A 12432-nucleotide genomic window follows, 5' to 3' on the forward strand; every position below is an offset into this window, starting at 1 on the left:
TCAGAAAGTTTTATGGAGAACTACCAAATTTTCTTTCATTATAACACAAATTATTATATTTTTCAAGTTTCTTTTGTCTTTCTTTCATATGCATCCATTTATTCTGTCAGCCAGTCAATAAACACTTACTGAGTGCCTATTATGTGCCGGATTTTGTTCTAAGTGTTAGAATTACAACCATCAGCAAAAGGACCTTACAGAAACAAAGAACCAAAACTGCATACAATTTCAGGGGTGGGGGAATGAGTGCTAGGACGAAAAACACAGGAGGATAAGGAGAAGATAAGGATCAGAAAATTGAACGTGCTCTTTCAGATGAAGCTGGAGGGCAGGAGTCTCTGAGTTGGTGGCATTTGAGCAGATATCTGAATAAAGTCAGTCATGAGTAAAGCCATGTAGAATAAATGAATTAATGCAGCCATATGTTTATGGGAATACCTTGCTTGGAGGCTCGTATGTCGCTATGATGCTGAACAGGTTTCGGCAGAGCTTCCAGGCCAAGACAGGCTAGGAAGAAAGGCCTAGTGATCCTCTTCTGAAAATTAGCCAGTGAAAACCTATGGATCACAATGGTCCTATCACTAAACGATCATGGGGATGGCGCAGGACAGAGCAGCATTTAATCCCACTGTGCACGGGGTCACCATGAGTCAGGGGCTGACTGGACGGCAGCTAAAAACAACAAATAGCTTTCCTTACGTGGAGCTGCGATTTTACTTCCGTAACCTGTTCTTATATTGCTCAATTCCCACATTGCTACATGTTTATATGCGTAATTTTTTGTGTTTTTTAAATTGATTTTTTTCTAAAATATATTTACTTTATTGTTGTTGAGAATATACACAGTAAAATGTACACCAATTCAACAGTTTCTACATGTACAATTTAGTGACACCGACTACATGCTTTGAGTTGTGCAACCATTTTCACCCTCCTTTTCTGAGTTGTTCCTCCTTCATTAGTATAAACTCAATGCCCTCTAAGTTTCCTTTCAGTTTCTGTTGTCAATTTACTTTCATATACATAGTTTTTAAAAGAGCATAATGTTCAAGGCAGACCTTCTTTACTAGTTAAGCTAAATTATTGTTCAGTTTTAAGATGACTTCACGGGATATTTTTGATTTAAAGTTTAAAGATTATCTCAGGGCAATAGTTTCTGGGTTTCATGCATCCTCCATGGCTCCAGAAAGTCTAGAGTCCAGGAGAATTTGACATTCTATTCTGCATTTTTCTCTTTTTGATCAGGACTCTTCTATGAAATCACTGATCAAAATGTTCCATGATGGTAGCTGGGCACCATCCCGTTCTTCTGGTCTCATGGCAAAGGAGGCAGTTGTTCATAGCAGCAACTAGCCACACATCTGTAACCTCCTGTTCCTGATTCTCCTTCTTCCTCTGTTGCCCAGGTGAATAGAGACCAACAGTGCCTTATATGGCTGCTTGCAAGCTTTTAAGGTCCCGGTACTACCCAGCAAACCAGGAGATAGAACAGAAGCGCTAAATACGTTATTAGGCCAATTAGGATGTCCCATGAAACCATGACCCTAAACCTCCAAACCAAGGAACCAAATCCCATGAGGTGTTTGGTCGTACATAAGCAGCCTCTACAGCTACTCTTTTTTTTTTTTTTTTTGGTCATTGTAGTAAATATATCACACAACTTTTGCAATTGTACGACTTATTGACAGGAATTACAATAATTGGCTGTGCAACCCTACCCTTAATCAATGCAATTTTTCCATCACTGTTCACCTCCATGCATAATCCATATGCATAATTTTTATAACTGTATAATATTTTATTATCTGCACACACCACAATACCTTCCTTTTTTTTTTTTTTTTTTTGGCCTTTCAGTGGATGACTTTGTCTTTCCCTCTCTGCCCCCTGCTTCACTGTATTTCAGCTATTTTCTGAGTATAAATTTCCAGAACAGGGATTCAGATTCGAGGGTTATGAAACATTCTATCATTCTAAATAATATTTCCAAATTTCTCTCTAAATGTTATGTATCATATACAATGCCACCAGTCTATTATCTACTAGATTAAACATTTTTAACACATTTAAAAATTTTATGCAAATATATACAAAAATAAAGTGAGAATGGATGTGTGTTTTGTTATGTATATTTTCACCAAAAAGAAAAAAAAAAACTGAATTGTATAAGGAGCCCCCATGATCACCTGCCTTTGACCATTATTAACCTGGACAATCTTGTTTCATTTATACCTTCCCTCATTTATACCAGATTATTTGACATAGAATACTAAACATAATATCATTTTATCTGTAAGTATATTAAATGTACTTTAAAGATATTTTTGTAACTAGGAAGTTAAGGTCTCCCGTTGAAAAAGCCAGTCTCTAACAGGAAATTGTTCATATCTCTTCTGAAATATGATTTGGGACTTCAGGAAAGTGGCTTATGAATGTCCCTATCTGTGATTAAATTAACTGTGCAAACTGAGCAGCTGGTCTTCCCTGCTGGGCAACCCCAGCCGCATTTGGCTTCTCCATTCCCATCTCTTCCCAAGCCCAGTGGCTTCTGCCACCATGTTGATTCTGCACCCTAAGGGGCTGTCAAACCTGACTCCTCCTCTCTGTCACTGCTGTTTGCCTTCACTGTCTCCTGTCTGGACAACTGCACTAGCTTTCTAACTGGCTTCTCTGCTTTTAGTCTTGCTGTCTTGCCAACCTGTCCTCCATGCTGCCACCACACCCTTTCTAAATCACAAATATCAGTAAGTTTCTCGTCTGCTTAAAACCCTTCACCAAGTCTCTCTTGCCTTGAAGAGAAAGCATACACTCCCAAGCATGGCCTCCGAGGTGTTGACGATCATTTGGTTACATTTTCATGGCCTCTGCCTTACCCTGACCTCCCACCACACCCTGCATTCATCCTGGACTCCTGACATTCTGATTTAATAGGAATTCTTGAAATGCCCCATTCCCCCAAGTGGTTCCTTGTGCTGAGAAAGACCTTCCCTGGTGCCACCCTCCTCCTTCTGCACCCCTCCCTCACTTATCTTTCCCCTCATGTACATCCACTCATCCTTTAAGGTGCCATTAAAGCACCACTTTTTCTTGGAAGCCTCCCAAGACCACCCAATATACCTGACTTACCAGCCTCTGTGTCCCTCCACCATCGCACTTCTCATCTGTATTGCAACCATGGCTTTCTTGTCTGTCTCCTTATTAGAGAGATAACCCCTTGGAAACAGGAACTTGTCATCTTTTTACCTTAGTTCCCTGTCCAGCATCACTAACGTTCCAAGCACGTAGCAGTGTTTTACAAAAGTATCAGGATTCTTGGTTGTAAGCAACAGAAACCAACCTTGACTGATTCAAGCGGGAAAGGAATATAACGAGATACTGCACAGCTGACAGAATCACCTGGAGGGCACAGAGCTTGGCTTAGAGGCAAAGGGATCAGAAAAGGCCCTGGATTACTGCACAGAACTGCTCCTGCGAGCTCACGCTATTGCCTCCTCCACAGAGCACCACCCCTTCTACCCCTGCCAAACTGTAGGAGCTCTGTCCCCTCTGTTCTATGTTTAAGCCATGAAGTAAGCTATCCTTTGAAGAAACGGTTTCACAGAATAACAACAATAAAGGCTTGAAATGCACAGGTCTATGAGGAGATACCAAGGGTCTCATAAGTTAGTACTCATATTTATATATAGTGTTTTAATAAATATTTACCATGTTGATTTATTTTGGTAATTGAGAAACTATAAAACCAATGTCCATTCATCCATTCAGCCATCCATTCAATCATTCAGCAAATGTTTGCCGTGTATCTCCAACGTGGAAGGCACTGTAGATTCGTTATTGTTGTTAGTTGCTGTTGAGTGGTTTCTGACTCACGGCGACCCTATGTGTTAGAGCAGAACTGCTCCATAGGGTTTTCTTGGCTGTAATCTTAACAGAAGCGGATTGCCAGCCTTTTCTTCCACGGTACAACTGGGTGAGTTTGTACCACCAATCTTTAGGTTAACAGTCAAGTGCAAACCATTTGTGCCATGCAGGGACCTTACTGTAGATCTACCTGGGAGTGAACTTTATTCACAACACTTCTGAGAAATGAACTGGGTAGAAATTATAGTTCCCACTTTATAGGTGAGTAAACCAAGGCTGACAGAATTAAGTGATTTGCTTGCTCGGTAGATCCACAACTTGAGCCAGGTCTTCAACTGTGCTGCCTGGGACTTGTCAGTGGTATCAAACGTTACAGAGCACTCAAGAAGGATGTGGACTGAAAAAAATTTTTTGAGTCTTTCCACTGGTAGGTCATCATTGGTGACCTTTAAGAAAACAATTTATTTGGGTAATGAGTGTGGTGACAAGAATGGAGAGGGTTAATCAGTAATGTGTGGTGAGGAACTGGGGCCGGCAAGTCTGAACTACTCTTTCAAAACATTTAGCTGTAAAGGAAATGAGTGACAGGACAGTGATACGAGGACAAAACAGAAGAAAGAGAAGTTTTGGTGGGGCTGGAGCTGGATGACTGTAGGTTAAGCCTGTGGAGATAAAAAATTTAAAAAAACAAAAGAGACAGCAATAAGATGTCATACAAAGAAATCTGAAAAAATTAAAAACATACAAACACACATAATGGACTTTGGAGCCAGACTGTTCTGAGTTCAAATTCTGACTCTGCTTCTTACTAATTGATAGCCTTTCTGAGTCTCAGTTCCAAATCTATGAAGCTGAGGTAATTGTGACTTCTTGTTTTTTTTTTTTTTGCATTAAGTTTAGATAAACTGTCTTGCACTCACTGGCTGGTAAGAAGCAATCCCTACGTCTGCCCCACCCACAACTCCCTTTTGCCCCACCCAAAATTGGAGTTGGCAGGTAAAATACATGTAATATTTGGGACACACTTTCACTAAAAAATTATTCTCTGTTTATCTGAAATTTAAATTTAACTGAGTGCCCTGTTTTTTAAGGAACCCTGGTGGCACAGTAACTAAGTGTCTCAGCTGCTAACCCAAAAGGTCGGTGGTTGGAATTCATCGGTCGCTCCGAGCAGGAGAAACAGCAGCCTGCTTCCATTAATATTACAGCCTTGGATACCCTATGAGGCAGTTCTACTCCATCCTACAGGGTCGCTATGTGTTGGAATCGACTGGACAGCTTGGGGGGGGGGGCTTTTTTTTTTTTTTTTGCTGAATCTGGCAACCCTATCTAAAACAAAATACTTGTATCATAAATACTGGCCATTGTGAAGAGGTAAAATGTGGATGGTGCTGCCGCCTACTGGCGAAATGTGGCAACATCAAACATCCCCGCAAAGATGGGCGCCCTATAGATGCTTACTTAAGGAGTAGCAAGCTGCTAGCCACACCGTGGACAAGATGTAGTGTTTTTATTATTCTGCTAATATTTTAGTCTAACTTTATTACTACTGCAGTCCTACTGTCTTTTAATTTCCACCGGTACCAATATATTTCTTTTTAGCTATGTGGTTTTATTCCTTTTTGTGAGGGTTAGTAGAGTATTACTGCATATTACAATTTCCTACTGAATTCCAGGATGCTACATGTTTAAAATTGTACATTTTCACTGGAAACACCACTTTAACATCACTGTCAGTACATGCATATGAAATGTACTTAACATTTCATTTTTCAAAAAAAATTTTTTTCTTTGCAAAATGTGGTGTATCCATGTCTTAAATGCTGGCACATGCAATAATAGGTAGAGCACTAGTACATAAAAAAAAAAAAAATAGGGCTCAATAAAATTATAGCTTTCTGTTATGATGGTGATACCATGTCAGTATAGTGTTATTACAGAGGCACTTGGTGAAGGTGCCACATAAGACGTCCCTAATAACAAAGATAAATGAGGCTTTCTGAATGTACTCTCCTTCAGGAGTTTGGAAAATACCAAGTGTCCCGCCAGGCACCACTCTTTGGATCTGTGCTTGCCAATCAAATAGTCTAGGAACTGAGCAGCAGGCGTTTCCCTCGGTAGCCACCTGTGATTTCAACCTTTCCCCTTCTGTACCTATTTGGTTTTAGGGGGCAAAGACTCCCCCAACACAACAATTTGATGTTGTGTTCATCAAATATATCTGCATGAATGTAAAGCAGCAGGAGTCTTAAAAGCTGTGGTAACAGATGTCCCTCTTGCCAGTCTTTATACAGAGAAGCCCAGGTCAGGCCATGAAAGAAAAGCTACTTAGTTCCAGTCTCTCACGCTCCTTTGTAAGAAAGGGTCACCGGAAGTTGAAAGCTGTCAGTGCCTGGGCATCTGGCAGCGGGAACCATAGTTAAGTTTTGCCCAGGTAAATGTCTCCCCTTCTGAGCTGAGGTTTCACAAGAGACCCACTCAGGGTGGTTCTCAGTCCTTTTGCCTGTTATATTGTGGTTATTATGCGTCTTTAATACTATCCGTCATTGACAGCAAATTCTTCCTTTTTTTCTTGTGATATAGCTAAATCTCAGCCTCTCAGCTCAGAAATGGAAGGGGAATCCAGGGCAGAGAAAAATGAGCAGTTCCTGCAGAAGCTCGGCAAAAAGGCTGTCAACAAGTGTCTAAACCTGAATAACTGTGGATTAAGAACAGCGGACATGAAGGAAGTGGGTCTGTATGTACTTGACCTTGCACAGGCGAAGACAGGACCTTTAGGTGGAGGTGGAAATCCCTGGGTGGTGCAAATGGTTGATGCACCTGGTTGCTAATCAAAAAGTTGGAGGTTTGAGTTCACCCAGATGTACCTTGGAAGAAAGGCCTGGCAATCTACTGCCAAAAAATCAGTCATCGAAAACCTTGTGGATCACAGTTCTACTCTGACACACACGGGGTCACTATGAGTTGTAGTTGACTTGACAGCAGCAGCAGCTGCTGGTAGGTGAAGGTGAGCAAGTAAAACACATTCAGTTACCCAGGTGGTAACTCCAAGGTCTGATGGATGGTCCCAGATACTCACAGGAACAGCAGCTGCACCACTGCGTTTTTTTTTTGTTGTTGTTGTTGTTAAAAAAAAAAAAAAAAGTTAAGTGATCCTTCCTCAAGCTTTAAAAATTTGAGCTGAATTTAGAATGAAGGTTCATTTGTTTGTTTTTCCTGAGCCATTTTACCCACCTACTGATTGCCTCTTGCTCCCTGAAAAACATGTCTGTTCTTGCATATGAAAAACTTATGAAACTCATCCATAAAACGGAGCCCTGTGGAGAATTTTGAAGAGTCTTATGTTGTTTATTTGTGGAATGAAAAGTATAAATACCAGCAAATATTGTGTATACCTTTTTTACACAGAAGTATAACTACCATTTGTTTCATCCAAACAGGCGTTTGGTTGTGAAGACTTCTCTCCCCACCACCACCACCATTTTCTTTTCTGTAGCGATCTTATGTCAAGCCTTTAATCCAGGGCTTCATACTGGTTCAAACCGGTTCAGTCATGGCCAACAAATCGAAAGTAGAAAGACCCAAATTGTTACAATTTGGGTGATCTGGAACCATAATTGGAATGGCAAAATTTACAGGTTAAAGCCCTGAAGTGGGAGACTCAGAAGCCTGATGCTGAGATTAGATCATTGGCAGGACTGTGGAGAGTGACACACATTCTAAGCGGCAGGGTTAGCCGCCATCTTGGAGCAGGCACCGCCATTTCTGACTCTGCTCAAAATTCAATGGGCAAGAGATTTGGTTGCTATGCAACACATATGCTGCTCTTGTCTTCTAAGGGGGAGATTAAGTTTCTAGCAGGGCTTTTACCAGTAATTTTCCTATTCTGGCTCGCCCAAATTTTTAAAAATTCGGTCTGTTTCAGTTTTGCTTTCTTGGCCGTGACCGAACCAGGAAGAACTGGTTTGAAGCCCTGTTTTAATTACCTTAGGTGTGTCTGCCAACAGAGAGGTATCAGACAAACTGCATTTTGAATGAGGTATCTTTAGCTCTTCATGAAAACTCATGCCATATTTGCAGACTGGTCCCTTCAGAGGGAACTCTAACCATGCCTGCAGTTCTCAAATGCCTGTGTGTCCCAATCATTTGTGGAGCTTGTGAAAATGAAGGCCTTTGAGTCCACTCCAAACCCTACAGAATCAGATTCTTTCACAGTGGGCCTGAGGAATCTGTGTTTTAATAAGCTGCCCCTCAGGGAATTCTGATGCATGCTGAAGTTTGATCACTGAACTACATTTTCTGTATGGCTGTTGCATTTTCTTAGTGGAATTTCAAATAGAAAGGAGGCTTGATTTCCTTTATGAATTGAAAAATATTGAGAGTCAACGGTAAGGACACAGTCCAGCCACTAACTCATTGTTTAGTGTTAGAAAACAAGTCTCTTTTTGTTTTGTTTTGTTTGGCCTTCCTAATAAATTCAGTGGTGTCCCTGAGTAGTACAAACAGCTAATAAGTTTGGCTGCCAACTGGAAGGCTGGAGGGTCAAATTCACCCAGAATTGCCTCGGAAGAAAGGCCTGGAGATCTACCTCCAAAAAAATCAGCCATGGAAAACCTTATGAATCACAGTTCTACTCCAACACACATGGGGTCACCATGAGTTGGAGCTGACTAGACAGCAGCTGGTCAAGGTACTGAATAGACTTTTATACCTCACGAAGCTAGGATCATGGTGAACAAGATGAAACTGCTAAAGTGCTTTGAATGCTAGTAAAAAGAAAACAATTTTTTGCTTGTAAGCATGGCGTCGTAACTTTAGAAGGTCTGGAATCGCTGTGCCTTTATCTGTAGAAGCTCTCCATGCTGCTTGTGACTGCCACTATCATTTTAACATTCAAAACAGATATTTAAAAGTAAACAAGGTAGCAAAGCCCCTTGATCCCTTCTCCTTTGGCATTTCCATTCTCAAGACTTGTTTTTCCAGGAGATAAAGATGTCCTTTGAATTTTTTCACAGATAGTAACTTCACTTTTAATGAGCAGCGGCTGAGACTCAGAGAATGTCCCAGTCAGGCTTAGTGCAGGTTTAAAGCTGCACATGTTGAGTTGATTCATTTAAATATAATGAAGGCTTTTAAGGTGGGAATGTCCAGGTAATCAAGATAAAGGGGAAAAAAAGAGCAGTAACAGGCAGCATCGATCTCTGCAGCCCTGGCCAGCAGAGCATTCCCCAGGCCCTTCAGCCTGAGAACCCCTTGAAGATGACAGATGTCAGGAGGATTTTGCAAAATAAAGGACAGTAACGTACACATTACCATCACAGTGGTAGTAGCAGTCTAAGCAGCAGCAGTAGTAGTAGAGATACCATTACTGTTACTAGGTTCACAAGGAACCCTCGTGGCACAGTAGTTAAAGCACTTGGATGACAACCAAAAGGCCTGTGGTTAGAACTCACTAGCGGCTCCACGGGAGAAAGATGTGGCAGTCTGCTTCCATAAAGATTTACAGCCTTTGAAACCCCATGGAGCAGTTCTAATCTGTTCTATAAGGGTAACTGTAAGTCAGAATCCACTCGATGCTGGGTTATTGGGTTCAATTACAATAAAGGAGGTGCTGTGAAACCTTATGGGGATACCACTGCATTTTCAGAGTGCAGTTATTTGGCAGAAATATAAAATATCTCCGGAAATAGGAAATGTAAATGTCACAATTGCACTGCTGAAAGGTTCCATCTTTGGTGAAAGACAGCACGCTCTCCCTAGTCTTACAGCTGAAAGCTATATTCTGTGCACATAGGCATTGATTCCTTATCACAAATTACATGTACAAATCTGTATTCTTTTCTGTTCACTTCTAGTTGCCTTACTTCCTTCTCTCCCAGACTTGGAAGAACTGGATATTTCCTGGAATGACTTTGTAGGTGGAACCCTCCACTCAATCACCCAGCAAATGCATCTTGTCAGCAAGTTAAAAATTCTGAGGCTGAGTAGTTGCAGACTCACCACCGATGATATTGGAGCCTTGGGTATGATGAATGCTGCCTTTAAAAGCCATCTTTGCAACTCCAAGCACCTTTGCAACCTAAACCCTCAAGGTCAAGGGCAAGCTATTTATGTCACTACCCCCACAGGTGATCATGGATAAGAGAACTATGTATGATACAGTACTGCGCGAAGCAAGGAGCCTTGGTGGCACAGTGGTTAAGCTTTCAGCTGCTAAATGAAAGGTCAGTGGTTAGAACTCACAGCCATTTTGTGGGAGAAAGATATGGCAGTCTGCTTCCGTAAAGATTAAAACAAAACCCAGTGCCATCTACAGCCTTGGAAACCCTATGCGGCAGTTTTACTCTGTCCTACAGTGTTGCCATAAGTTGAAATCGACTTGATGGCAATGGGTAAAAATTCCGTGAAGCACTTGTATAACCGCTAAATAGCTATGTAACCCTGTGCCTGATATTGTGCTAAACTCTGTGGATAGAGAAGGGAGCAAAGCTGCTCTCCTGGAGCTTAAAATGGAGGTCGTCGCAAAATTTGCAGCTCTGGGTCTCTGTTACTTCCTCTAAAATAGAGAGAAGTTGGAGAAGATAGTAATTAAGTTTTTTTCTAATCCCCAAATAATATTTCTATTTTCTGTTTTTCTATCCCCTTTTAAAAAAGATTGATCACAACAAAAATTTTCATTAAAAGCAACAGGTTGACAAGAATCTCAGGACAGTTTATATACTGAACAGGCAGTCCCCGGTGGCCCAAATGGTTAACCCTCTTGGCTGCTAACCAAAACATTGGTGGTCTGAGTCCACCCAGAGGCATCTTGGAAGAAAAGCCTGGAAACCTACTTCCAAAAACTCAGCCGTCGAAAACCCTGTGGGGCACAGTTGTACTCTGACACACACAGGGTCACCATGTGTTGGAATCAACTGGACAGCAACTGGTGGTTTATGTATATACATATATAAGCAAAAAACCCGTTGCCGTTGAGTCAGTTCTGACTCATAGCGACCCTATAGAACTGAGTAGAACTGCCCCATAGAGTTTCCAAGGACAGCCTGGTGGATTTGAACTGCCAACCTTCTGGCTAGCAGCCATAGCTCTTAACCACTACACCAGCAGGGTTTCCCATTTACTGATAAGAGAACATAAATCAGGAGGCATTTCAAAATTATTACACCCATTAAAATTGCATAATGTAGGATGGCAAAAGTGCATGGCTTTCTCCAGCACCATGTGCACTGCGGACATAGCTAATTAATCATACACTCTTTCTCCCTGATCCCAGAGGACACCCCAGAGCTATAGAAAGCCACCCCCAATTGACTGGCAATGGCTAAGCCATCAATTAATAGGTTCTTGTCAAGCAGACTAGGGAATTGAAGTGAGCCAGACACAGGGTTGGAAGAACACAGAGGTTTATTCAGTTTGCAAACTGGGACACAGGCAGGGTCTTGTGACCCAAGGCTGCCATCTCCCCAAACCAGGGCAGATTTGTTCCTTTTATAGGGAGTGACATACATATGAACAGCGAGGGGAAGATCTTCAGTCTTTTGATACGCGTGTAGTCCGCATAAGTTTAGTGAACAGATTTTTGTGCACGGCTCTAAAAATACTGTGCACAGCCCTGAAAAAATGGCAACGGCTCACGATTGCCACCTCAGGATGGTCATATACAGGGTAGGTTCCGAGTCAGTGTGCCTGCGCCTTAGCCTCCTGCCAGGAGAAGACAAAAAACCTATAGATTTGACCAATCATGGTGAAGTGATGTAAAAGTTTTAACAAAATATAGAAAGAGTAGACTTTTCTGAGAAACAACTATTATGGGATGGTTGTCGTTGTTAGGTGCCGTAGAGTGGGTTCCGACTCATAGCGACCCTATGCACAACAAAACGAAACACTGCCCGGTCTTGCGACATCCTTACAATTTTTGCTATGCTTGAGCTCATTGTTGCAGCCACTATGACAGTCCACCTTGTTGAAGGTCTTCCTCTTTTCCGCTGACCCTGTACTTTGCCAAGCATGATGTCCTTCTACAAGGATTGATCCTTCCTGACAACATGTCCAAAGTATGTAAGACACAGTCTCACCATCCTTGCTTCTAAGGAGCATTCTGGTTGTACTTCTTGTAAGACAGATTTGTTCGTTCTTCTGGCAGTCCATGGTATATTCAATATTCTTCACCAACACAATAATTCAAAGGTGTCATTTCTTCTTCGGTCTTCCTTATTCATTGTCCAGTTTTCACATGCATATGTACGATTGAATATACCATGGCTTGGGTCAGGTGCACCTTAGTCTTCAAGGTGACATCTCTGCTCTTCAACACTTTGAAGAGGTCCTTTGCAGCAGATTTGCCCGATGCAATGCATCTTTTGATTTCTTGACTGCTGCTTCCATGGCCGTTGATTGTGGATCCAAGTAAAATGAGATCCTTGACAACTTCAATCTTTTCTCTGTTTATCGTAATGTTGCTCATTGGTCTGGTTGTGAGGATTTTTGTTTTCTTTATCTTGAGATGTAATCCATACTGAAGGCTGTGGCCTTTGATCTTCATTAGTAAGTGCTTCAAGTCCTCTTCACTTT

The 12432-nt window shown here is 41.6% G+C and overlaps 1 protein-coding gene across 1 annotated transcript in view; it reads left to right on the top strand.

Annotated features, from left to right (window-relative positions):
- Positions 1-12432, top strand: part of LRRC31 (leucine rich repeat containing 31) — a 50844-nt gene that overhangs the window by 11541 nt on the left and 26871 nt on the right. Inside the window, exons 3-4 of the mRNA XM_049867350.1 lie at positions 6445-6594; positions 9717-9884. Coding sequence (XP_049723307.1) covers positions 6445-6594; positions 9717-9884 — 318 coding nt within the window. The remainder of the gene's footprint in view (positions 1-6444; positions 6595-9716; positions 9885-12432) is intronic.

This window comes from Elephas maximus, chromosome 23 (genome assembly GCF_024166365.1).
Source record: "Elephas maximus indicus isolate mEleMax1 chromosome 23, mEleMax1 primary haplotype, whole genome shotgun sequence".
Classification (NCBI taxonomy): domain Eukaryota; kingdom Metazoa; phylum Chordata; class Mammalia; order Proboscidea; family Elephantidae; genus Elephas; species Elephas maximus.